The sequence below is a fragment of the Chelonia mydas genome, chromosome 3 (genome assembly GCF_015237465.2).
Source record: "Chelonia mydas isolate rCheMyd1 chromosome 3, rCheMyd1.pri.v2, whole genome shotgun sequence".
NCBI classification, from domain to species: Eukaryota; Metazoa; Chordata; order Testudines; family Cheloniidae; genus Chelonia; species Chelonia mydas.
In genome coordinates this window covers 7,030,081-7,057,368 of record NC_057851.1, presented here as the reverse complement: position 1 = coordinate 7,057,368, position 27,288 = coordinate 7,030,081, and the positions used below count along the sequence as shown (strand labels likewise).

General features: G+C 45.5%; 1 protein-coding gene across 6 annotated transcripts in view; it reads left to right on the top strand.

Moving 5' to 3' along the window:
- The window catches only part of INTS9 (integrator complex subunit 9), an 80,751-nt gene extending 55,964 nt beyond the window's left edge, over positions 1-24,787 (top strand). For 5 of the 6 annotated variants that reach the window (XM_007063249.4, XM_027825685.3, XM_043542081.1 and 2 more), the window contains 6 exons: positions 3,041-3,212; positions 6,183-6,307; positions 7,832-7,999; positions 19,247-19,345; positions 20,753-20,890; positions 22,437-24,787. In XM_007063249.4, the coding sequence (XP_007063311.3) occupies positions 3,041-3,212; positions 6,183-6,307; positions 7,832-7,999; positions 19,247-19,345; positions 20,753-20,890; positions 22,437-22,613 (879 nt within the window). In that variant the 3' untranslated portion in view covers positions 22,614-24,787. The remainder of the gene's footprint in view (positions 1-3,040; positions 3,213-6,182; positions 6,308-7,831; positions 8,000-19,246; positions 19,346-20,752; positions 20,891-22,436) is intronic. The other variant, XM_043542082.1, reaches the window with a different exon arrangement.
- The last annotated feature ends 2,501 nt before the right edge of the window (positions 24,788-27,288 follow it).

The window sequence follows — 27,288 nt, the reverse complement described above, 5'->3', positions numbered from 1 at the left end:
TGGGACCTCCATGAAGCACACAGTGCTGCAAGGAACAGTGGTGGGGATTCAGTAAGTGGCAGCCTCTCGAATCAGTCCTGAATGAATGCCCCCATACTTGATGAGTACCCATTCTGTTCGTTCCCTGAGGGGAACCTGGCATTGGCCACTGTCATAAGACCGGACACTGGGCTGGATGGACCTTTGATCTGATCCAGTATGGCCGTTCTTAGGTACTGTGCTGGAGGATACAGTGCTGCTGGAGATATAAAACCAAGGCCCAAGACATTTGTGATCATTTAAAGAATCTATGGCCATCATGATAAGCACAAGAAGCTGCTTTGAAGGTGCTCAGGAGTTTGGAAGGTGGATTTGTGAGCAGAGTGCAGATGAGATGGCCAGAGACGCACAACAAATTAAATGATCACATAATCTTGAACAATCTAGAATTTGCGTACATTTATAAAGATACATTTTATAGTACATCACATGTGTATGCAACTAAACATATGCAGATAAAATAAGCCAGGTCTTTGATAATCTTCTGACTTAATGGTTCCCGCAGTGCATAGCAAAGCTTTGAGTGCTGTGTGTAAATGTTATAGTAGACTGGGTGATTGTGGAGCTGTGTACTAGTGGAGTGATGTGGGATCTTTGGAAGAAAGGTATTCTATAAATGCCAGTCATAGGGAATGTCAGTAATTACTGCAATTTTCCTGGAGCCTTTCCCTGGCTCTGTGGCACATCACAAATCCACTTTGGTTTCCAGAGTAGAAATTCCACACGTACTCCACTGAAACAAGATTTACAACTTCAGGTTTAGGATTTTGACATAGCTCTGACATGTGCCGCAGTTAGCTTTTGGAACTGTTTCCCTATTAGATTCCGATCATTTACAGGATAAAACTTGTTTTGCGTATTGTCTGCTAAGCCGCTCTGCAGCCAGCTCTTATTACTGGAGGCAACATTCAGATTCCAAATATTGCACTCCAGATGCTTCAATCAGAAATCTTTACCAGCTTAATTGTAGGAGTGTTTGCAAGACTGAGTGCATATTAACTGCCACAGCAGTCATTGGGTGCATTATTTAAATTTTCCATTTAAAAGCTGAATTGGAATTTGATATTATTGTCAAGTTGCAGGAGGTGGGGTGCCTCAGACTTGCATATTGCAAAGACGTGGAGAAAGTCATAAGCCCTTTCTCTATGATGACGTGGTTAATTCTCTCTGATCCAAGAGCCCAAGTGGCAAATCTGATGGACTGGACCTGCTTGAAGTGTCATCCTGTACATCAGACCCCAAAGGTAGTGCTGCCAGTCAAACCCTGCTTGTGATCCATTTCTGTGCTGCAGTGTAGTGTTACATTGCTTGTGTGGCAGCAGGCAGGCAAACCAACGGCCAAACAAATCAAAGACAAAATTGTGCCAGAAAGCCCTTTTAGAAGAAGCTGAAAAGGGGGGACGGTGGGAAGTGAGAGAAGAGGAGAAGGTACTTATTTGTGCAATGTGTAGCCAGGCTTCTTTCATAACCTGGAATTGAGGGCAAGTTTCTGTGTTGCGTACTCCAGGGTCAGTACTTCACTGACTACAGGTTTCTTGACCAGTTGCAAACAGTGTTCATTGCTGCTGAACCTGAGTAACAACGTCCAGAACTTGTAGGTGGATGATGGTTTTTATTTCTTCTTCAGATATTGTGTACCCCATAAGTGTTGATGATCTACAGCATGGGCATTCATGTTGCTTAGCAGTACAGAAATGTGATCAGTGCTGCCCCAAGAAGCTTAGAGTCTGAGTTAAACATAACACGGCGAGAGATGATAGATAAATAAAAGGGAGCTGAGCTCTGGAAAGGCAAGAGTTACAGCAGTGAAAGACCATGAAATGCTTATTTTAACACACTCTTCCTCTTGGTTTCTCTTCTAAAATCGACTGTAATACAATGAAGACCGGTGTCCAGAATGAAGGTCTTCGGCTATAAGTCATGGTATGCAAGTTGCCATTCACTCACAAGCAGGATTGTACAGGATTTCTGTAGAATAGCACAGATGCTTTTGGAAATTGTGCTGTGTTGCAAATTCCTACCGCCTGAATGACTGCTACACTTGGCAGCAGACAGCACTGTGTGTTCAGGGGGTTTTAAATTAAGAGCCCCCGCTCTTTTATATACTGACTGGTGATGGGGCATATAAGTATGGAGAGAATCTAATCAGATTGTGTCCAGAGGATACATTTATTTATTAAATCCAGTCTCCTCCCAACACTCTGGGCAAATTGGATCCTCATTTTACAGATGGAGAAACCAGAGGCAGTGGAAATAAAGCAAAGCTCTACTCTGAAAAGTGCCTTCATAAACTTTGCACCATCTTACTAAGGAGATCTGCTCCCTGTGTGTATTCAATCATAGTTGGCTGACCTTAGGGAAAAAAGGAATTTTTACTGCATTTCTTTTAGTCTGGCAGAGCCAACCTATCTAAGAGAGGGCAAGCTGGAGTCTGTTCCTTCTTGTAGCTCATCAGAAGAGTTTCCTGTGATTTGAATCTGTTACATCTGAATCCAGTAGTGACAGATGTCGCTGAGGGCAGAATTTCTCAGCATTAACTTAACATGCAAAGAACCCACGTTAACTCTCGGACCCCATAGTGTGTTCGGTGGGACAGCAGCTAGAAAGAGCAGCTTTTTACCAGTAAACTGAGGTCACTTTACTCTGGAAATCATTGAGAAGCACTACACGTGGAAGCTCTGCAGAGCCACACCTCAGAATAGTATGACAGGAGGTCAGGAGCATCACTCGGAAGTTCCCAGCTCCAGTCCTGTGCTTGGCTCTCCAGACACACCTCCCTCAGAACGTTTACTGCAGCACTGACTCAATGAGCTCAAGTCCTATGGAATATATGGGAGTGAGCTGGGTAATATATTATAAATAACCAGCCATATATTGGGGTGGGGGTGCGTATTCATGTGTGTGTGTTTGTGTGTATGTATATGCACAAACACACAATAATATAATAGCCAAGCATAGATGTGCGAAAAGTTGGTAAAGTCTCATTATTATTTTATTTCAGCTCATTCAGACAAACAAACTGAAGCACTATCCCAGTATTCATGGAGACTTCAGCAACGATTTCAAACAGCCATGTGTTGTGTTCACTGGACATCCCTCCCTCAGGTTTGGGGATGTGGTGCACTTTATGGAACTGTGGGGAAAATCTAGCCTTAACACCGTTATATTTACAGGTAAGTCATAAGTTCTTGTTGGACCAGATTCCCAGGGCCTCCCTCGTTCCCCGGTTTGATGACTTCAGTAGGAGCTTGTTCAAGTGAGGCTCTCAGGACTGACATCAGTGACAAATAATTCATACTGCATTTCATTCCTGTTAGCCCTGCATAGCCAGTCCTTGCCTTTTGTAAGCAAGATCTTCGTATGTACTGCAGTAAAATGCCTTCAAGAGATCAGCTCTTGGATGAAGAGCAGCTGGCTCAAGCTGAAGCCTGCCAAGACAGAAGCAATGCTGATTGAAAAAGGGAAATGCTTTGATGAGCTGGCCAAGACTTTGTCTTCAACTTCCATCAGAAGCACACAGCCCTTATTCATCAAAGTGGTACAAAACCTCAGGGTCCTCTCAGACTTCTTGCTACTCTGGGCTGACCAGGTAGACTCTGTTTCCACAATGCCTCCCTTTACCTCCAGCTTGCTAGGAAACCTCATTCCTACCTTGTGGCCGGGGACCTAGCCACAGTGATCTATGAGTTGTCACCTCCAGTCTGGATTACTTTAGCTGACTGTATCTGAAGCTGAATGTGAAGATGATACACAGGTTCCAGCTTGTCCAGAACGGGGCAGCCTACTGTCTCCCTGGCTCAGGCGCTGAGAGCAAACCTGTGCTCAAGTCCTTCCACATTCCCACAGTCAGCTTCCGACGCTAATTTAAGGCCTTGGTCCTAATTTTCAAAGCAATTAATGGATCAAGCCCCTGCTGTGGCAAAGGCTGATTGTGATCTATGAACTACCGAGACAGGTGCATTCCTCTGTGACAATGCAGATCCCAAAGCCCAGGACAAAGCACATGAGAGCTAGGAAGGAAACATCCTCTGAGGAGAACAATCTTCCAGAGGTGATTAGAGTTTGACCATCGTTAAGAAATGTTGCAAAGCCTTCCTCTGTGAGAGAGCCTTTCCACCAAGCCTGCCCCAAGCAGAGTTCTGTCCCTATATTGGTAAAAGTTCTAGAGACTTTGTTTTTTTCTGTCGAAGGTGCCCTGATACTATGGTGATGGGTGGCAATTTCAAACACGTAGATAAAAGGGTAAGGTCTTGGGACAAGATCAAAATAGGGAGAGGAGATGGGAGGCTCTGTAGATGGTCACGTACATCCCGGTTGAAAAGGCAGGACATAGTCCCCATATTAAACAGACACTACATTTTGTCACTAATGAAAGCCAGCAGAGGCCTATTTGGAAGCAAAGCATGAGCCCTCCTGAGTGACTGGCTGTGGGTTCTTGTACCATATTCAGTGTTATCTGGGTAGTCACTCCATCATTAACTGCTTTAGCCCTGATTCCAATAGCTGGCAATGCTGCCATATAGCAGCATACCACTTTGGAAATACCGTACCTCATGCCTATTCTGGACTTCTTCATTCAGGGCCAGGTTCTGATGTCCTTACGTTGATTAGTACCTTACTCCACAGTTAGTCCCATGGAAATTAATGGAACTACTCATGCAGTCAGGTATTACCCAACATGAGCAAGGGTATCGTAATCTGGCCCTTAGTGAGACGGTGTTTCATTCTGAGCCTTCCTGCGAGGAGAAGCAGTTGTCCCGTCAGATACTAAAATGGAGTCATTCTGACATCTGCAGAAATAGAGTAGGTTCTCTTATTTATATAGCTGCTTCACAATGCTATTAGGAGACCCTAAAGCTGGTGGCCAAAGCTTGGCCCTGACCCAGCCTACCTGAGGCCTCCTGAGATATGCAGCATTGCGTCTGCTATGGTTTCTTATAGTGAGTTTAGTTCAGTCAGGGTGTCATTGAGAGCACTGCGAAGAACAGCCTATTCTCCACACACGGGTAGGGCAGTGATGGAGCAAGCTTTTACACATCCTTCCACCAGTGTTCCCTCCAGTGAGATTGGGGCACAACCCAGCCAAATTTCCTCCCATTGTTCTCCACAGGTGCAAGTAATGGTGGAAGAAGTAATCCACAAGAGTTGGGTGTGTGTTTGTTTGGGTTTTTACCACCATGTCTCCTAACTCTGTTCTGAATCGGTGTCAGGGCTGTACTTACACTTCCGCAATTGTTACCCGGGTGGAAAACTATGGATCCGAATTTTACTAGCGCAGACAAGACCTAGGAGTGTGATGGAAGTTTGGGGAAAGTTTCTGGCTCTCTTTAAGTACATGCCCAACAAGGATGCCAGTTAGTACCAGCCATTGTGGGTTTAGTGAGGAAGCACCGATCCCCTAGAAACTAGTTTGAGGTCACTACCAAAAATCACATATAAGCTGCAGAACAGCCATCTGATGGCAACAGCTTTCATCCACTACTACCTGTGCTAGAATGCGCTGGTAGCATGGAGGTAAAAAAGGTGAATATCCTATTACGTGCTGCCCTGAGTTATCCAGGTCTCTACAGATCCACTAGGGTTATGGTAGAATATTTGGTGATTAGTTCCTTATTCTTCCATGAGTCTAATACTGACACCCAGCCTAAACTAAAAGGAGTAATTATGAGGAAAATGGTGAAAATGTATTTGCTGAAGGTGATACTGATGCAAAATCATCTTCAAATATGAAGTGTTTGTGTTGGATTTTTGTCAGGCTGAGAAACCAGGCCACTCAGGTGGGTTTGTGATACTGAAAAATGGTAAATTGTGCTCTTTTTTTTTTTTTTTTTTTTTTTAGGATCTGATTAAAACTAAGAGATGCTGTTTTTGTCTTGATTAAATTTGTTATAGAAAAAGCAGGCAATAATGCTTTCAGATGAAATGGTGCTGCTCTGCTGCTTGATTGAGCTAAGGCTAATTGTGGGCATAATTTTCATCAAATTAACTGAAAATAACTAGGGGAGAAAAAAGAGAAATCCATAAGTGAATTAACATTGCCAAACGACAGCCCGCCTAGACTAGGGTGTGGTGATAGGGGGAGGAATTTTGGCAATATTCTTGAGACATCAAATATCTTCTGCATTTTTTTCCCCCTCTTCCAGAGCCTGACTTTTCGTATTTGGATGCACTAGCTCCTTATCAGCCTCTGGCTATGAAATGCGTTTACTGCCCCATTGACACAAGGCTGAATTTTATTCAGGTGTCCAAGTTACTCAAAGAAGTCCAGGTAATGAAATCTCTCTTGCCTTCCCTTTATGTTTATAAACCTACACCCACCCACCCAATGGATACTTTCACTGTGGATGATCTTTATATTAAAGAAATGACTCTTTGTATTTTCTGGTTTTGCCAAGTCTCTATAAGAGAGCACACAGCATATGCCTCCTCTTCTAACAGCCTGCACTGAAATGTGTACAAAATGGCCACCAGTCTCCAGACAGTGGACTTTAAACATTTAACGGCTCACTATGCAAAGTAACAGTAGGTATGTAGCATAAAACATCACACATTTCCAAGATTGAGCCTCTTAACAGTTTATAAACACAATCATTTTTCCTGTTGAATCTTTCCTGCTTGTTTAAATATGCCCTGGATGTGTGTGCTAAGTATTTATGTCCCAAAAGTACAAGGTGTGCTGAGATACCTCAGCTTCATTAACTTCAGTTAACTCCACCATCACCTGGTCCCTCAGACCTATAATCACAGCTTCCTCTTTGATACGGACACTGCACTTTCTGGGCCTGCACATCCAGGTCATATCCAAATCCTGCTGCTTCCTTTTTTATCTCCGGCCAGACTGCCAGAGCTCTTGTTCAGACTGACGTCTCCCACCTTGGCTACCACAGTCTCCTCTTCAGTCTTCCCGGCATTCACCTCACCCCACCCCTTTCTATTCAAAACATTGCTGCTAAAATTTTCTTCCTGGTTCATCCCTTCAATCATGTTACCCCCACCCCCCCTCCTGTTGGGTTCTTCTGTTGGCTCCCTCTTCAGCACATCCAACACGCACGATAGTGTGAAGAGCTGTGAAAGAACAGCATCGCAATGTGAAGAGATGATTGGCTATCTTCCCCTTCACTCCATGAATGATGGCAGATTCCATTGTTCGCTTCTTCCACCAGCACCTTCTTCCATGTTGCCCTTCGGTGTGGAATGTCCTCCTCCTCTGATCAGTTCTCACAGACACTGCCTTGTCCATCAGACCCACGCCTCTACCATGACCCCTGTAGTAAACAGCCTATTAGTGATCTGTTAATATATCTAGTTTTAAAAAAATCTATGAAGCCTCCAAATTGTCTGTTTGGCTAATATATGCAACCATATATTCCTCCTACTGTCACCCTTATCTTCCCACTCTCCACCCCCTTGTATTCTACAGCCACCTGTGGCATTTTGTCCCTATTTCGAGTGAAAGGTTTTTGGGACTGTCTTCAGTTTTGTTTGTACAGCACCTGGCATAACTATTGACATTTATTTGTATTCAAATGCTGCCTTAGGACACCAGTCAGGGTCCATTGTGCTAGGCACTATATAAACACATAACAGACTGTCCCAGCCCTGAACTGCTGACTCCAATCCTGACTAAGGGCGTCTAGGTGCTACTGGAACACAACTAACGTATATTACTAATGTACAAACACGTTACAAACCTTATAATTGCAGTCAGTACTTGCATTATATACACCTTCTAGGGCCCTGTACATTGACAGTTGGACGTCTATCTTCACCACCATCTTCTCTTCTCTTCTAGCCTCTCCATGTGGTTTGTCCAGAGCAGTACACCCAGCCTCCACCCACCCAGTCCCATCGCACAGACCTGATGATAGACTGCCAGCCGCCGGCAATGTCCTACCGCAGAGCAGAGGTGCTGAGTCTCCCGTTCAAGCGGCGCTACGAGAAGATTGAAATCATGCCAGAAGTGAGTGACTAAAGGAAAACAGCATGGTGGCCCCTTGCTGTCTAACACCACATTGGTCCTGATGCTCCGTGTTTGTAGTCTCTTCAAACAGAAAGGTGTTACACATGTGACTTATATTGCATATGAAGGTGCAAAGCACTTCCCACTAAGCAGAAGGCCAGAATGAGAGGTACTCATGAGAGGGTGTTCACAGTGTGAATAACTTAAGGTTGACGGAATCACTGTGGGAAAACTAAAAATGTTAATTATCCTGTGCAAGCACGTCACACTTCAAAGCACATCACACATATGTTAATCCTCTGTGGACACCGGTGAGGTCACCAAATACAATCCATGTTTAAAAGATGGGTAAACTGAGGCACTGAGAAACTGAATGATTTGCCCAAGGTCTCACGGTGAGTCCGAGAGAAAGCTGAGAATTGAAAGTCAGGACTCCTGGCTTCTGTCTCCTGCACCACTTGCTAGAAAAACCCTCTCCTTCTCTTGTGAAACCATGTTAAGGCACGCTAGCAAATGGCTTATTTAGTGTTAACAAATGATGATTCAGTAAACGGTCTTAGAGTCCAATAAGTTAATTGGTTGCTTATAACCATATAACATATGCTCATAGACTTTAAGGCCAGAAGGGATCATCATGATCATCTAGTCTGACCTCCTGCACATCGCAGGCCACAGAACCTCACCCACTCACTCCTGTAATAGGCCCATATCCTCTGGCAGAGTTACTGAAATCCTCAAATCATGATTTAAACTTTTCAAGTTACAGAGAATCCACCATTTACTCTAGTTCAAACCGGCAACTGACTTGTGCTCACCACTCTAGAGGAAGGCGACCACCCATCCCCACCCCCAGGTCTCTGTGAATCTGACCTGGGTGAAAATTACTTGCTGACCCCAAATATGGCAATCCGTTAGACCCTGAGCACGTGGGAAAGACCCAGCAGCCAGAAAGAATTCTCTGTAGAGCCCTCCCAATCCAGTGACCCATCTCCCCTGTTGAAGATATTTGCTAATAGCAGTCACAGATGGGCCATATGTCATCGTAAGGCAGTCATATCAGACCATTCCCTCCATAAACTTATCAAGCTGAGTCTTGAAACAAGGTAGGTTCCCCCCGCCATTACTACCCTGGGGAGGCTGTTTTAGAACTTCACTCTTCTGATGGTTAGAAACCTTTGTCTAATTTCAAGCTTACGTTTACCGAGGGCCAGTTTGTTCTTATGCCAGTGCTGATAAGGCCTCATTTGGAGCACTGTGTCCCGTTCTGGGCACCATGCTTTGGGAAAGATTGGACAAATTGGAGAAAGTCCAGAGGACAGCAACAGAAATAATTAAAGGTCTAGAAAACATGACCCACCAGGAAAGATTGAAAAAATTGGGTTTTTTTAGTGTGGAGAAGAGAGGACTGAGGGGGGACATAAGTCTTCAAGTATGTCAAAGTTTGTTATAAAGAGGATGATGATAAATTATCCTCCTTATCCACAAAAAGAAAAGGAGTACTTGTGACACCTTAGAGACTAACCAATTTATTTGAGCATAAGCTTTCGTGAGCTACAGCTCACTTCATCAGATGCAGCTGTAGCTCACGAAAGCTTATGCTCAAATAAATTTGTTAGTCTCTATAAGGTGCCACAAGTCCTCCTTTTCTTTTTGCGGATACAGACTAACAGGGCTGCTACTCTGAAACCCTCCTTATCCAGTGAGGATAGGACAAGAAGTAACAAGCTTAAATAGCAGCAAGATAGATTTAAGTTCGACATTAAGAACAACTCACTAACTGTCAGGGTAGTAAAGCACTAGAACAGATTACCTAAGGAGGTTGTAGAATCTCTGCCATGGAGGTTTTTAAGAACAGGTTAGACAAACACTTTGTCAGATATGGTCTAAATAATATTAGTCCTGTCTCAGTGTAGGGGATTGGAATAGATGACCTATCGAGGTCTCTTCCAGTCCTACATTTCTGTCAGTCTCCATTCCTCTGATCATCCTAGAAGCCCTTCTCTGGAACTGTTGCATTTGAATTTATCTTTCGTAAACAGGGGAGACCAGAATTGCTCACACAGTATTCCAGATGAATACTACTTATGCCTGTCACATTGATTAATAATGTATTAATCCTATAAACTATGCACAAACGTACTCTTAATATTAAGTGACCTTTATTCTAACAGACATGATGTTAAAATAGTTTGACAATACAATCAGCACAGATGTGTCCTTGGATCAAAGGTGAGGCTGTTGACAAGCAGGCTATATAACCTCATGGAAATGAATTAAAAAAGAAAAGGTCTGTTTTTCATTGGAGGAAAAACAATACCCTTAGCGTTAACACAGGATGCAGAATTACATGAGGAACTGTACCTGAGTAACAAACCGCGATAAGCCAAGTTCTACAACTGCCACATCATCTGTCCAATTTGTGCCTGAATTCAGTTTTGTGAGTACGCAACCGCCTGTGAGATTATCCCTGGAGTCGAGGATGGGTTTTAATTGAAAAATATACTCTCAGATGCAACTTCACTGTGGCATGTGTATTTGTTGGAGCCATTTGCATATTTATTGGATCCTGTTAAAGCTAGGGCTAGTAAAATGTGACGTATGTTCAGGGCTGTGACCAAAACAAATCTTGTGTTAGCAGAGTGATATTCACCCCCTACGCAGAGAGCCGGGTCAAGACCTAGGGAGCATTTCAATTCTACTGTCAAGTCCTGAGGCTTCACTTCAAGCCTGAGGGTTAAAGTAGTTCCTATTCCTTGGCCTGGCTCTGCTCAGGGGGCAATATCACCTGTCTCTGAAAACAGCGAGGCTAACAGCAGAGTAAATCTGCAAAAAATGTTATTCAGACGTTCTTGTATTTTAAATACATTCATTTCAGAAAGAGGAAGGATGGCCCACTGGTTAGAGCACTAGCCTGGTACTTGGGAGACCAGCATTCAAGTCCCTTCTCTACCACAGACTTCCTGGGTCAACTTGGGCAAGTCACTTAGTCTCTCTGTGCCTCAGTTCCCCCTCTGTACAATGTGGGTAATAGCACTGCACTCCCTCACAGGAATGTTGGGAAGATGAATACACTAAAGCTCAAATAATATGCTGATGGGGGGCAAGATGACTGTGAGAGAGAGAGAGACAAAGAGATGCCAGCTGTGTTTGTTTTCCTCAAAATATGCTGGCCCACAGGTTTATTGGCAAGAATATTTGCAGAAACCGCCATCTTTCTCTTCCAGCAAATACCACGAACTATAAAACTTCTGTTCACACCAGAAACCTGATTCAAAGCTATTTGTCCATTCAGGGTATAGACACGTCCCGTGTGACCAATTGGAACACCGTGAGGTTTAAAACATGGTTGCCAAGTGCTTGAAGCCAACTACTCGGGAGCAGTGCTGAGGCTGAAATAGGTTCATGTGAAACATCTGTCGTAGTTTTGAAGCACGCCTGGCTTCTGGGAAGCGTGATTCTTTGCAGAATATTTGTAAACAGAAAAGAGGCCAATGGAATGGATAAATTGGTCTTTATGAATGGTTCACCCAGTCTGGGGTCCAAATAGGAACCCAGAAGATAGTTCTGGAAAGGACCTCCCAGAGTGTCTAGTCTGTTGCCTGGCACTTGTGTGGTGCCACAGCTGTGCAATATTTCTCACGCTGACCTCCCTGAGAAGGAGCCAGCCTCTTCAGTGAGACTCTCCAACCAGCCCAGGGGAAAACAGTGAGGAGAGGAAGAAGGGGAGTTGAAATGATTGAGCTAGTGTCACACAAAGTACGAACAAAACTCACCCCCTTTTTGGCAGCCTCAGCAGAGCCCAAGAAACTGAATGGACCATGGAGACTGAATTCTCAACATATCCCTAGAGCTGGTCCCTCCAGGTCAGGTCGGAAGTACACTGCTGGGGGTGGGATGTGAGGAAACTTGCTCTGTTGACCGTTAACCAGTGGAGAGAGGGCTTCAGTCTCCAGAGGAAGGATAGCCTAGGGCTAAGGTGCTAGGTGGAAGTTGGGAGATCTGGCGTCTATACGTCCCTCTGCCACAGCTTGGGGCTTTCTATGCAGTTTTTGTACTGCTTTAACTATATTGGTTTAGAAACTAGTATAGTTTGAGGTACAACTCCTAGCCTGGGTGCAGTGGTACCAGAGTAAAAGTGTTTTTACTGGTATACCTGAGGGAAGGAGAGGGGTGAGAGGGAGAGATTTAACTATATTGGCATAAAATCACACCCCTGGATACCACAGTGGTGAACTCAATAGAAAATCCTACTAATAAAGGACTGTCAATAGGGCATCTTTCACCAGCACTGAAATGTTGAGAGAAAATATCATAGAAACGATTTTGTTTGTTCTCTAAATGAACGTAATGCTGGTGAAAGGTGCTGAATTGGCAGTGCTAAAGACTGAAGCCTCTGGCCACCAACACAACAAGTGCATCTGCTGAAGGGGTTAACTTTATCCCCCTGCACTGCCAACATACCTCCAGGAGGACGCAGCATAACCACATGGAAATGGAATTCTGTCTTCCTGGTCCATTCAGTCTTTGACCGTTGAGTCCGCAATAAGGATGGATGCCAGTTGGCACTAATCACAACTCAGTCAGACTGTGCAAACCCTGACATCTCTTGTAATCTCTCCTTCTCCGTATTCTCAGCTATGCCCTCTAGTACAAGTGATCTTCAAGGATCATTATAGACTTCCTTCAAAGACCTGGGAGGAGGGGAAATTGCCTGCTATGACAAGTATTTGTTTCACCCCTGCTCCTCCCCCTGCTTCACTGAACATCACAGAGAACTGCCCCCACTCCACCTTTCAGATTTTGTCATAGCCCCCTGCCTTTATGATCCTGTAGAAAAGACCAGTGTGTTGCTCCTTTGTTGTGCAGAGGAGTCATTAGTGAGTTGGTTTGGAAAGGTCTTCCCCTTGCACGGATGAATTATCTATTTCAGCCGGGGTTTATGCCAACTTCTCAGCCATGTGGAAAATTTCAGTGTCAGATGGTGCCTGCAACATCCCCATCTGCGGGGAGGGCCATGCGGGGCCAAAATCACACCAGCAGTGGTCCCTGTATGGTGGAAAATCTCAAGTGATGGTGTAAGTGGCAACACCACCTGCTTGTCTTGTGGTGAATACCACCACCCATGTTGTGTGGAGACTGGACTGACGCAGGAAGGGGTATTTTACAGCCCCCTGCATCAACATTGTGAATCTGGCCTGTTATCTCTCAAAACGCAACTTAAACCAAAGAACAAACACTAAAACCTGCTCCGGAAAACACCAGTGTGCAAATGTCTGCCAGCCCTTTCCCTTTCTCTCTGGTACATTAACTTTCATAGACTTTCAAACTGTACAAAGAGGTGTGTCCAAATTTGTCTCCTGATTCCTTAACTCTCTTGTTAAAAGTCAAAAACCCATGAGTGATTATGGTCCCAGTAGCAACAGAATGGCTTCAGTGATGTGTGTGATGAATCATAGAATATCAGGGTTGGAAGGTACCTCAGGAGGTCATCTAGTCCAGCCCACTGCTCAAAGCAGGACCAATCCCCAATTTTTGCCCCAGATCCCTAAATGGCCCCCTCAAGGATTGAACTCTCAACCCTGGGTTTAGCAGGCCAATGCTCAAACCACTGACCTATCCCTCCCCTGATGAAAGGAGGCTTTCTGTTAAAACCGTTTTCCTCCACATCCCGACCCAAAAAAGTCTTAGCTAACCACTCTAGGGTCAGATTCTGGTCTCTTACACAGGTGTGAATCCATGGCAGTCAGTGGCGTTACTGTGTATTGAGATCACCTTAACACAGAGGAAAATCTTGCCCAGTCAGACTTTTAGACATTAATGAGATTTACACTTAGTACAGCCTTTGTTCAACAGGTTTTTAACTCTCCAGTGGCACAAGGCTAGGGCTGGCTCTCCAGAGTATTATGGAAGCATTTTCACTTTGTTTAATTAATCTGTTCCTTTGAGCATCTGCATGTCACTTTAAAAAGGCAGCTTACTGGAAATTGGTAAGGCATTGTCTGTTCGCAGGAGAATGGGAGGGCGGGGTGGAGGAGGGGAAATGGAAAACATCTTCTGGAGCAAACAGATAAATTTGAACAGTAGCCTCTGAGCAAACAGTGTGACTCCAGTTTAATTACAATTTGAACAATGATGCCTATCACAAGACTCCAGCAGGAGGCTGTCTAATTGAATGAGGGCTGTTTTGTTTTTAAAATCTTCTTCTTTTGTAAAGCTCATTGGGGTAAGGACCAGTGCTATTTGGATGTGTGTATGCACCTTCTAGCACAATGGGGCCCTGGTCTTTGTTGGGGGCCTCTAGCAGTGCCCCAGCCCTAAATGAACTCCCCTTCCTGGGCACTTACCAGGCTGCTGTGCAGTCCCACCGCACTGGACCTATTTGCTCTTAAGTGTCCCTTGGTCCCAAGCTGTACTCTTTCTTGGTTCCCTTTTCCTTCGGAAAGAAAGAGTGGGATCAATAAGATACAGCCTGTCTCAGACCTTGTTCCATTGAATCTTATCCCTTCTGGGTAAACCTTCCTGTGTGCTCTCTTGTTTAGACCAGCCTGTTCCACTTGCAGAAGATGGGATAAAAGGGGAAGGTACTGGATTGAAATTCACCACTCAGCAGCTGGGTGTAAGGTCTGGTCTACACTGGGGGGTGGGGGAGTCGATCTAAGTTATGCAACTTCAGCTACGTGAATAACGTAGCTGAAGTCAATGTACTTAGATCTACTCACCATGGTGTCTTCCCTGCAGTGAGTCGACTGCTGATGCTCCCCCGTCGACTCTGCTTGCGAGTACGGAGTCGATGGGAGAGCGCTCGGCGGTCAATTTATCGTGTCTAGATTAGACGCGATAAATCGACCCCCGCTGGATCGATCACTGCCCGTTGATCCAGCGGGTAATGTAGACAAGCCCTAACAAATCTTTTTTTGAGGGAAAACACTAGCAAGTAATGATCAGTTTCTCACAAGTGGGAAGCTCCTCAGGACACTCTCGCTGCAGTCCCTTCCAGCACTGGACAATAGACAGCTTCAGCTGATAACTTTTTGTTATCTCTCTTTATACATATGCATTAGTCTTTCATTTCTGTTAACTCTCCTCTCCGGTCAGTCCAGGTTTTCTGTTCATCCAAACCAGTTTCTTCTAGCTTTGTGGTTACTTTAATCATGTTTGTAGGGAAGACAAAAGTTAATCTGTGATGTCTTACACATGTGACTATGCTGTGCTGCAAAACTGTTTAAATCACGGGAGGCTTCTGTCAGGCCTAAATAAACCTTCACTATCAACAGAAGTGAAGTTGCCTATAAATTTAGGTATACCCAATTAGGGAGGATGCTAACTTTATATGGATGCAACTTCTAGGTTAAAAAGCTGAGTGAAGCATGTTTTGTGCACAGACTGGCCCTGGGGAGTATCTTGGCCTTGTGCTTATCTGAACTCAGGAGCTACAATTCTGGCACTTGCTGGGTGGGTGGGGAAGTGGAAATGAATGGCCAGTAACTAGCCTAAAAATTTACGACAAAAAGCTCATTTTATCCTTAATCATTGTGCAGCCCCTCGTTGCATTCAGTGGAATTCTGCCTGTGAACTGAAGGTAGTGCATGGCCTGAACTGAAGTCCAATGACCATTTTACGTGAGAAAGGATGAGGTAAAGGTTTAGGATTTGACCCTAAGCCTGCATGTACCTTTATCTTCCATGCCAACAACTGTAGTTTGGCCATCAGCAATGTTTGATGTGCCAGATCCTGTTCAGTTGTGGAAAATAGAATCCCAAACGAGAGATTCGGCAGCAGTGTTTGCTAAGAAGTTCCTTATGCTACAAGAACTTATGCTGCCATCTATGTGTAAAAATCACAGTAGTGACACTTCCACAAACAAATCTCTCTGCAATTCTCCTAGTTCACAGGGCTGCACTCTGCCACGACGCTGGCAATTTTACTCTTTTATGGATTGATTCTTTTTGGTAAAAATTCAAATGGAAACAGACCAAAACACAAAAGTAAAGAGTGTAAAACTAAACCAGCTAAAAACTGCAGCAAGCCACCCTCAAACCTGCCACCTCCCAATCTAAAGGTTGATGACATTAATCCCCAGTGCTACACTAGTATTGATTCTTCCCAGGCCTCCGGCAGTATGAACATGGAAGGAAATCAGAACACCACCAATGTTTTCATGTTAGTAACACCACCCAAGTGCTAATCTGTGTGTAGGGGGCTGATCAGTGTAATGCTAGTGCTCAGTGTTTGTGTTTGTTTTTCCATGGCTTCCACAATGCTAGCCCATGGCACTAGGGTTGAACTAATGACTGTAAGGTAGAACTTTCCTCCTCGTTGCATCGCTGGGTGTGACGTAATAACCTTCTGTTTGGGTCCCTTAGCTTAAGAATCGGCCAACTCTTGATCAATGGAAGATGAGGCAGTATGGTAGAGAAAGTAAAAATGAATGCCTGCTGCAGAGCGTTGTTGACTGTTAATGGCTCAAGTGTTGCAATTTACTGTCCATGCGGTTAATGCTCACTAGAGGGGAATAGCAGAGTGCTTCAGTGACAGAAGAGGCACTCTCAGAACTTTCATACAAGGTAGCTCCTTTCACTTAAGAATCTCTTCCTTTACAGTAGTTGTCACTTTTCATTGTGTTCTTTGTTAGAGCCAGTTCTGTATTGATTCCACAGTGCAAAGGGGCAGGGAGAGAAAGTGCCTTCGATCCCTTCAAAGTGCAATGCATTACACTGCTGCAAGCATTGCTATTTTTAGCTCTGAGGCCAAATCTGAAGCTGTGACTGGGAAGTACCGCTTTTCTTTTACATTTTCCTACTGAGGCCTATATGAGTGTCCGTTATTTTCCAGTGGAGAACATCAACCCATCCCTTTTTAGGCCGGTGTTCTCAAATTTCTTCAGAGGATGGGCCGCATCTTAATAGCGACACTGGGTAAGATTTTCAGAAATGTTTAACGTTGGCCTAAATGCTTCCGTTGTGAAGCCAGTGGTGAAACTCCCGTTGCTTCACTGGGAGTGGGGTCAGGCCAATGCTGAGTGCTTTTGGAAATCCCACGCATCGCTTCTGTTCAAAATTGTATGGATCATGGCCTCGACCACTTGCAATCACGTCACGTCCTTGCAGCAATTGCTTCCATAGGAAAGTATATAGTACCCACCTCCTTGCACTGTGGGAAGGTAGCATGGTATAATGGTTTAAGACAGTCAACCTGCTCTTATTCCAAACTCTGCCAGGGACTTGCTGTGTGATCTCTAGCAAGGCATTGAACCCCTCTGGGCCTGGAATGGGAATAATCCCCATCTCTGTGAAATGCATGGATATCCTCGTCCTGTTTTTCATGCATGTGAACAGCGTGTGGCAGCTGCAAGACCGCTTGTGTTCCCTTGCTGTCAGTGTACCGGAGATGCTTGGCTATAGCGGCCAGACGCTCTGAAGAGCTCTGTTCCCAGTTAGGCATGGAAATGAGTGGCTGGAGTTTCAAGGGAGCTCAGCTCCCTGGATGCTAAGTCCTTCTCAAAATCTGGCCCCAGTCGTGGGTGCCGAGCAGAGGCCTAGGCTCAGATGAGAGAAATCTAGTGGAGGCTGACGTGCTATTGCGTGGGATATGGGGATTACTACTATGGGAAAACTGTGAGGTACATCCCTGCCCCTTCCAGTGAATGGTTGTGCTTACCTTTTATTACCTCTCTTCACCATCTGGAGTCCCAACAGCGTCTGAATCTGGAGAACACTACTAGCCATCTTGGGCTGGCTAGGAGTTGGCAGCCTTTTCCATCCGGTACAGGCGCTCCCATCCATGCCTTTGGTACCTCCACATTGCATAACTGCAGTGCCCTCTGCTGCGCTACTCTTGAAAACTAAGGGGAAAAGTCAGTGGATGCAGCATATAAATACTCGTTTACTTAGTGCTGTTCCTGGCAGGGAGCCTATAACACCTGTGCTCCAAGGACAGCATTGGCTTCCAGTTCGCTGGTGCAGGTCAAGGTGTTTCATTCTGACCTCTATGTGCGTTTATGGCTTGGGTCTGGCGTACCTCTTTTTCTCTGCCTGGTTGCTTGTGCTCACGAGTCCTGGATTTGTATGTTTAGAGGCCGCTGGCCAATCCCCCAGCTCAAGAATTCATTTCCCAACCACCTTGGTTGGGCAAGTCCTGAGTCTGCCTGCCCACTCTGCAAGGCCTGTCAGTTTGCTCAGACTTCCCCTGCAGAGATGTGCTCTGGGGGGGGAGTTGTAGATGGCATGGGGACATCTCTTTATACAGCGACAGTAAGTTTTAGATGAATATCAATATGTAGGTGCTTTATAAAGTTGCACCTGGGACGAGAGATATGTTCATCATATTTAAAAAATTGATATTTACCATGAACGAAAAAGTTTAACAGTCTAAAGTGACTAAAGAGAAAGGCCAGTGGGAGGCCAGAGTGGGTGACTGAAATTTGCCCCTCATGTCACTTCCTAGTTGCCCACCTTCTGCAAACCTCTGCATCCACAGTGCTGACCATGGAGCATTTATTGCCACATTCTCCCTCCAAACACTAGTGGGCAATGCGTATTTTAAAGGGTTGCCATTGACTGAAATTCAGACCCAAATCTAGATGTTGAGTGAAAAAAGCAACAGAGGCACCTGCATGCGCTTTAACAAGCGGGTTCCAAACAAATTCAGCTTCCCCGCCATACTCTGCAACCCAGACACTAAGACCCTGAATGTGAAACGGATTTTATTATTATCTTTTTTTTAAAAAAAGAAAAGGAGTACTTGTGGCACCTTAGAGACTAACCAATTTATTTGAGCATAAGCTTAAATTGGTTAGTCTCTAAGGTGCCACAAGTCCTCCTTTTCTTTTTGCGAATACAGACTAACACGGCTGTTACTCTGAAACCTTTTTTTTTTTTAGTGTCCAAGATGTAAATAAACAGCATGAACAATGGAAAATTAGACTTTGAGTGCAGCTAATCAAAGGTGTCAGTAACGTAGCTAAAATTAGGTGTCTCTTTAATGGTCCATTTCATAAAAGTTGCCCCTGGATCCCGAAAGCCCACTTCTGAGAGCGATACAAAAGTCAATAGCACTGAGTCACAGAAGGGGAGAGAGACAAGGAGGGGGAATGCCAGGTAGGAGGAGTGCTCTGTCACTGCACCCTGGTCTGTGTTTGCAGTTCATTAGTTCGTGTTAAAAACATCAGGCTGCCAATTTAAATCGCAGCTGGCTTGGTGGGAATTTAGAGATTATCACTTGCTAAACAAAATCCTTTGTTTGTTTCAGCTTGCAGATTCACTGGTGCCCTTGGAGATTAAACCTGGCATTTCCTTAGCAACCGTTTCTGCTGTGCTGCATACTAAAGACAACAAGCATGTGCTTCAGGTATGGTTTGATGGGGATTGGAGGAAACTCCATACACAGGGCAGCCCTGGCATCTGGGTCCCAGCTCTTCCCATGTGGCAACCCCTTCAACTGGCACCTATGCCCACACTGCAGCAGATGTAGTCAGGCTCTCTCCTAGTGCGCATGAGCGAGGTGGGCTCCTGGATGAATTAGATGCGGAACTGAAAGTGGGCTGCTTCTAAATCTCCGTGCTTCTTTCATTGGCTGTGCGCCTAGCTGAGATAAAAGGAAGAGAGGGATCATTCATAAGGAAAGGCCACAAATCACATTAGTGTCTGTCCCTAGTACAAGTACTGGGATCGGTATCATTCAGTCTTTCACAGTGGACGGTCATGGAGTAGAAGGTAGATGGCCTTAAAACACTGCGGGGGAACCCCCGTCCCCTAAGCGAATGAAATGCTCTGTTCTCCTAGCGGCAGATCATGCACCACAGCACTGGGGTTAGACTGTGAACTGAGGTTCTCCAATAGTCAGCTGGGGAGAGAATCTTTCCCCACTTAGGCTTACAGAAGCAGTTTCTGCAGCACTGCTTTGTAGAGGGAGGCAATGTCTAAACCAATGAAAGCCGGGCCCTAGCTCTTCGCAGAGAACCTTTGCCCTCCTGAGCGCCTCCTGCTCATAAAAGAGCTGGGGTTTGTGGGCCACTCCTCCCCGTCCCCGCCCCCCCCCACCTGAGAAAAGATCAGCAGTTCAGGAGCTACACTGTTCCTGGTAAAGAGGCAGTGGCATTTGGGCTGCTCTGCTCCCTTCCTCCCCTCCAGAGAAGGACCCGGAAGCTTCCCAGCATGACGCAGCATACTTACCTGGGCAAACTTTCTAACTGCTCCAGAGAATGCTTTCCCAGGGCCGGCCCATGCAAAATCCCTCCCTGTAGGTTGGCTTTTGTCATGCCCGTGAGAAGCGAGTTGACATCGTTAACACACACAACCCCCAACAACTAGTTCCTCACTCGGGATTTGCCAGTGCAGCCTGACTGGTGTGTGTGTCTTCTAGGTTCGAAAGGGTGGGGACGGCCTCATTTGGTCTTGCACAGCACTGAGAATGTGATAGGCGCTAAGTCAATAATAATGGCATAAACCGCGAGGCCTGAAAGTGCAAGAGCAGGTGCTCAGCACGTTCTGCATACTGGGCTCCTTTAAGGCGTCTCAAGACGGGCACCCAAAAACTGCTCATTGCTTTTGAAGATCCTGGCCTACTGGTGATGGCGGGCAGTGGGCTCCAGGGTCAGTTTCCCTGTCTTCCCTTCAGAGCTAGAACACCCCCTTCTCAGCAGTGAGGGTAGAATAGTCTGCCACTCCCCACCACCTCTTACGTTCATGCATCCAAGGTTACTAATGCTGTAAAAAGCTTTTCAGCTGGTCTGTTACTGTGCATTCTTGCCTTTAGCCCCCCCCAAAACCCGCACAACCCCCAGCCAGCAAGAAGAGAAAGCGGGTGAGTGACGACGCGCCAGAATGCAAACCTTTAAAGCCGCTGCTGAGTGGCTCCATTCCCATGGACCAGTTTGTACAGACACTGGAGAAGGTAATAACATGTTTCCTGTAGCGTGGGAGGTTCAAATGGACTTTCCCAGAGCCCAGAAAGCCAGTGAAGAGCAGGAAAGGGGATTATCTACGGTGGTCCAAAGGGGTATAAAAAGACTGAACAGGATGAAGTGAAGAGATAATAGATACTGTGAATATGGGGGTGGGGGTTCTGCTGTCTGACGTATCTTCCCAAGGAAAGTGATGGAAGCCCCTTTTTAGCCGTCATTTTAAAACCATGTTGGACAAATTACTGCAGGATGCCACTGTGAGGAGCCATCCGGCTTTCATGGGGAGACTAGATGGCCTGTGGGGTGTCGTTTTGCTCTTCTCTCACTGTACAAATACATTTGCCCCCCACCAAAATTTAAAACTTTTCTGAACTCTGGCTTTGTGCTCTGGACACCTCAGTAATGGTGTTTAGCCATGGGAGTTTGGCGGAGCGTCACTTAGCTCCAGAAGGGATCCCCGCTAACACAGTGCTTTTTAAACTGACAGCCTTAAATAATGCAGGAAGCCTCATAGCAAATTAACCTTCCTTCCTCTCTCTTTCTCCGTTGCAATGTGTGTAATATATCTTTCACTGGTTTCTGAGGTGTGGAAAGGGAAAAAAAACTATCAAATGAAAGAGCCAGGTATTTAGCTGGTGGAGGAGAGGAGAGGTTGCTTATGGTGAGAACAGCACAGAGCTGAACTGGTAGGGAAGGGAGTAATGTCTAGGGGTTAGAACAGAGTACTAGAAGTCAGAGTTTAATTCCTACACCTGCCACTGAACTGGTGTGTGATCCTAAGCAAGTCAATTCGGCCAAAAGTTTCAAAAGGGCAGATTAATTTTGGGTGCCTCTGGTTTTTCTTGAGGATGTCTTGCGATACCTAGGGGGCCTGATTCCCTCCCTTCCCCCAGCTGGAGGTGCTGAGCTCCCACAACTGCTTTTGAAGTCAAGGAAGTGGCATGTCCTTAGTGTCTTTGAAGATCAAGCCCTAGCTGTCGAAAGTTGGCACCCAAAATGAGTTGCCATTTCTGCACATTTTGGCTTTAACCTCCCTGTACCACAGTTTCCCCATCTATACAATGGGGATAATACATAGGCTATGTCTACACTGCACTTTCATCGGTAAAACTCTTGTCAGTCCTGAGTGTGAAAAAATCTCCCTGACCGACAAAAGTTTTCCAGACAAAAAGCGCCGATGTGGACAGTGCTTTGTCAGGTGGGCAGACACTTTCCTGCTGACAAAGCTACCGCCCCTTCTTGGAGGCGGTTTTATTTTGTTGGCGGGAAGTGACACAGCTGTGCTGCTGTAAGGGGCACAGTGTAGACCTAGCCTCAGTGTTTATCCTAGGAATTTCAGTAGGCTTATAACTAATGCTTACAAAGCAGTTTGCTACTTACGGAAGCTTTCAATCCCACATCATCTTGGTGTTCTAGAATTTGAGTGCAGAGCTGTGTCTTTTATGGCCATTAACATCCCCTTCCCTTCCCCCCCAATATTTCACTGCAACTGCGTTCTAAATGTGAGCACTCTTTCTCCCCAATCCCCATCTGCAGCATGGTTTCAGTGATGTGAAGGTAGAGGACACAGCAAAGGGACACATTGTGCTCTTGCAAGAGGCAGAAACCCTCATTCAGATAGAAGAGGATTCGACACATATCATCTGTGACAATGACGAAACGCTCCGGGTCAAGCTGCGGGACCTGGTCCTCAAATTCCTTCAGAAATTCTAGCAGTTCCCCGACAGAGATCCTGCCAGCCTCTCCTGAACGAGGAAAGCAAAGCAGGCCTGTGAGACGACAAAACTCCAGAGCAAATGTAACCGCTTCCCCTGGGGGGGAGACAGAGAGCACCTCTCTCATTCATAAAGAGCCAGAAAACTTCTCCCGCATGAGGGAAAGGGGGGAGTATTTTATATATAATTAATTTTAACCAACTTTTTACAATCTTTCAAACCAATTCCCTTGCTGTAAATTTGGGTTTAGAGCCCCTCGGTCAGAATTGCAAAATAAAACATATATTGTATGTTTTCATCCAGGTGAAAATGCTACCCAGAAACAAACAGCTGTCCCGGATTACTATTAATACCATGGACCCTGATCGTCTGCCTGAAAATGTTCATTGCAGAAGTCTGCCCATGTGGTGCTCATTACTGGATGGGCGGGAGGGGAAGGGTCTAGGTTATTTACTTTTTACCATATGTGCCCTCTATTTCCTTTTGCTCTGATTGGCCAGTTAAACCAGTCAGTTTTATTTTCTGATCCTTTCTGCACTTGCGCAATGCTGCAGTCACATTTTCATTCCCCACACTGGGGTGGGGCGGTGGGATATTTATCATCACTTGAGGCCAAAAAAATTTTTAAAAAGATGGGTGTCTAAAACTAGTTTCTTGGGTTTGAAGTTAGGCACTTATTTAAGTACCCTGATTTCCCATCCGCCCTTGAAAGGTCAGTGCTCCTAGCAGCTCATGTTGAAGTCGCTGGTAGTTCAGAGAAGCTGAGCTCCTTTGACCATCAAGGTACTTATTTGGGTGCCTAAATATGGACTTAATAGCATAACTTTAGAGGGAGACTTTCACAGGAAGAAAAAGGAGTTAGGACTCCGCTCCCGTTGTGCTTAACTCTTGTTTGATCCTTCTCAAAACCTCCCCCGTCAGCCTTCATTTTCAGAAATCTTGGCCTGAAATTTTAATAATCACTTGACCGATTCCATTCATATCCGGGTTTATGAAACTTTTCCCTCCTGCATGTGGGGGTCTAAACTCAATGAATAGGGCCACGTTAGAAAGCAGCCAATTGATCGCATTTCACACCATTGTTTCCAAATGGGATTTTTGTATTTACTTGGAGTTGAAAAAACCATAGTAAGAACGCTAAAGCAGGGGCAGATTCTGTGGTTTGTCAAACCACGTGCTTGCCCAGACCATATTTTGTGCAGGTATGCATGCGTGTGTACATACGTACACTTGGAAAATACATTTGCTTTGTGGCCTGTAGGAGACGAAAGTAGTATAACAGCAGCTCCACAATAAAAAGTATTTATTTATGCTTGTGCAGCTTCCATACTGCATTTTCTACACTTTAGATTTGTGTTTGATGGGCTGGAGAGGCTCCTGCAGCTACACCTTTGCTGGGTGCGTGTCATGGCATGTGACAAATAGTGTTATTAAGGTGATAAAAACTGGTTTCAGTAACATTAATCCTAATAAGAGTTTACAACATTTGCAGTAGTTCTGCTTCTTTATAGTCCCTCTAAAATGGGATAAAAGAATTGGACATATTTCACCTTGTAATTAAATCTCCAAAAAGATTATTCTTAACAGACAAAGGCTGTGTGATAAACTCAGCCGAGTCAGGGAGGAAAGGGAGGGAGCGAGTGTGGGGAATACGTGAGTCCTTGAAAATGTCTCTCATCTGGGTAACTAAACCGTCTCCAGGGCTGAGCCCGAGTTCCACAGTGTTATGTGTGAGACTATTAATTTGCATTGATAATAGCGGGAGAATTTACCTGAGGCTTTAAGGAGCTGGATTCTCGAAGCTGAAGCTTTGCATTTGTGCTTGCTGAGTCAGCCTGGCTGGAGTGTCCCCAAACCAACTGCCAGCCGGCAGACAGGCCAGCTAGCCGGATATTAGTTTCCCCTTGTCACTGCCTATACTGTGAGTGATTTAGTATCATGAAATTAAAATCAAGGTCCTGCTGTGTAATCCCTAAAGGCGACGCCTGGGAGTTCAGCAGAGTGCAGTAATTAGCAAGACGGGGATGTTAAGTTGGGTCCTGCTGTCACCATGACTAAGTGCAAGCAGTGAAGGAAATGGGTTTGCTGGGTGACGTAGATCTTAAAAATCCTGCTCACTGTTGTGCTGGTGTCTACTGGAGAAGTGGAAGTAAATTCACTGTCTAGAATGTACATTGCGTGCTGTGAAATTGTTCAGTGTGTCTTTTAATTACAGCTGTGTCATGCTTTGCCCCTGAACTGGATTCTAATCCCCATTTTAGGAGCTAGTATGGTGGGTAGCATGCTGGCGGGGAGGGGAGGGGGGTCTATTCCTGATGCTTTCACACACTTGCCAAGTGATCTGGATCCTGATTAGCAGAGTCTGGGTACTTGCAGCTCCCACTGATGTCAGTTAGAGCTCTGGGTGCTCAGTTACTTGGCCTTGTGCATCCATTTCACCACCTGCAACTTGGGGATCACGATACCCAGCTTTTGGTAAAGCGCTTTGAGGACTCTGGATTCAAGGTGTGGTTGGTTCAAGGTGTTATCCTTCTCCTGTTGCATAATGAGGGGAAGGGAAGTCTTGTTTGCTGAAACACAGGACTGGGTTCTGGCTAATCTTGCAGATTGGGGGAAAATAGTTCCCTAATTAAGTCATCTGCTTGGGGAAATTGTATGGCCTTTGTTATGCAAAACATCAGCCTCCAGCCCAATGGACACTTCTGGCCTTAAAGTCTACAGTGCTGGGGGCAGTTCCAGCCTCTGTTCTAGTGTGGGCGATGTTCTCCCTGCAAGGCCCCAAGGATCCTTTTCCCCCCTACCTCCTCCCCCACCCTGCCTCCTTGCTTAAGGTGTGAGAACTCCATAATATGTCTCCAAACAGAAGAACCTGTTATTAAACTTAACCAGGAATTGGCAAAAAGAAAAGGAGGACTTGTGGCACCTTAGAGACTAACAAATTTATTTGGGCAGAAGCTTTCATGGGATATAACCCCCTTCATCAGATGCATGGAGTGGAAAATACAGTAGGCAGGTATAACTATACAGCATGTGAAGAGATGGGTGACTTACCAAGTGCGAAGTCTGTACTAACAAAGCCAATTCAGTTAGGGTGGATGTGGCCCATTCTCAACAGTTGACAAGAAGGGGTGAATATCAACAGAAGGGAAAATTACTCCTGAATAAAGACTGGGAGTGGCTGGGTCATTACAAAAAATAATTTTTTTGGAGTAACCTAGGGCGGTTGTGGAATCTCCATCATGGGATTTAAGAGCAGGTTAGACAAACACCTGTCAGGAATGATTTGATAATACTTAGTCGTGCCATGAGTGCAGGGGACTGGACTAGATGTCCTCTCAGGGTCCCTTCCAGACCTGTGATTCTATGACCTGGTTTCAGCACAACTTTATTCCAAGTCACCACAGGGGGCAGTTCCTCTCTGCCAACCAGTAGGCATGGTAGTGGCACCTCTAAGGTCCCGAGTGATGCTGGGGAGCAACCATACTTCCTCCTACTCCCATCCAGCGGGGATATCTGAATATTGTCCCGGGGTCTGTTAACACCCAAGGAGTTCTTATGATGCCCTTGGATGAAATCCATTCCCAATACAACAGCAGTAGAAATATCGGTCACCACACTAGAAGTCCATTTAGCCCCAAGTTCAGTGGGAGCTGGATTTCTCCTGTGGCTGATAATTACTAGTCACTAATTGAACTCCTGCAGTACAAATGTTCTTCCCCTTTAGCACAGGATGTTCATCATGGATCAGAATTATTTCAGTTCCTGAGTCCAACAGCATTGTGGTTTTCCAGATATCAGTGTCTTCACACACACATAGTAACAGGTATCTGGGCAGATCTCCATGTGCGCTGTTCCATTAGTTGCTACTTTCTCGTTTTCCTGATGTAGCTTCCCTCGGCTTGGGCAATTCCATCTCCAATGGCCTTTGCCTCTGCATTGCCTGCAAGTTTCGTCTGGCCTGGGCCCCACCTGGGAAACACATTCTCTGATCTGACCCACAGGACACCTGTGAATCCCTGTACCTGGGCCATCTCCAGTTTTTTTAGCCTCTTCCCTAGCAATCATTTCTTGAAGTGCTGCATCTCGTATAAAGGGGTCACCCTGGAGCTGGGAATTAGCAGCGGATACGTTTAAGGACACCATTTCTGCTTCCAAGTGGGGAACTCTGCGTATGACGTGGCCCACAGGTTTATCCAGTGTGTTATCTCCCTTCACCAGCAGGTTGTGAAGTTCCATTGTCAAACCATTTATAAACTGACTTGTCAGACAGGATTCTCTCATGGCTTGCCACTGGGCATAGTCCCCTCTCGCTCTTGTTACTTGCAGATGTGCTGCAGCAGGTTCTGTTTCATACAAGCCATCTCTCGGCCCGGGTGGCGCAGGGAAAGCCCCATCAAAAAATCTCAGTGCGCACAAAAAACTAGACAGGTATGCTCCAGCCTGAGGCCTCCTGCCCTGCCATTCCTTCCAGTAGTTCAAAAAGGCCAAGGCCCCCCTCCCCACGCCCATAGCGCTCCTATCAGTGATTGCGTAGCTGGCCGTAAGAGCCAGGATCCACACTTTAAAGCCGTTGGTAAACAAGGTAAGTGTCCAAAGACACTTCTAGATACTGTGCTGCTTTCTCATCAACCCACTTGTTCGCAGAGAGCAACAGCTCAAAGTCAGTCAAGTAC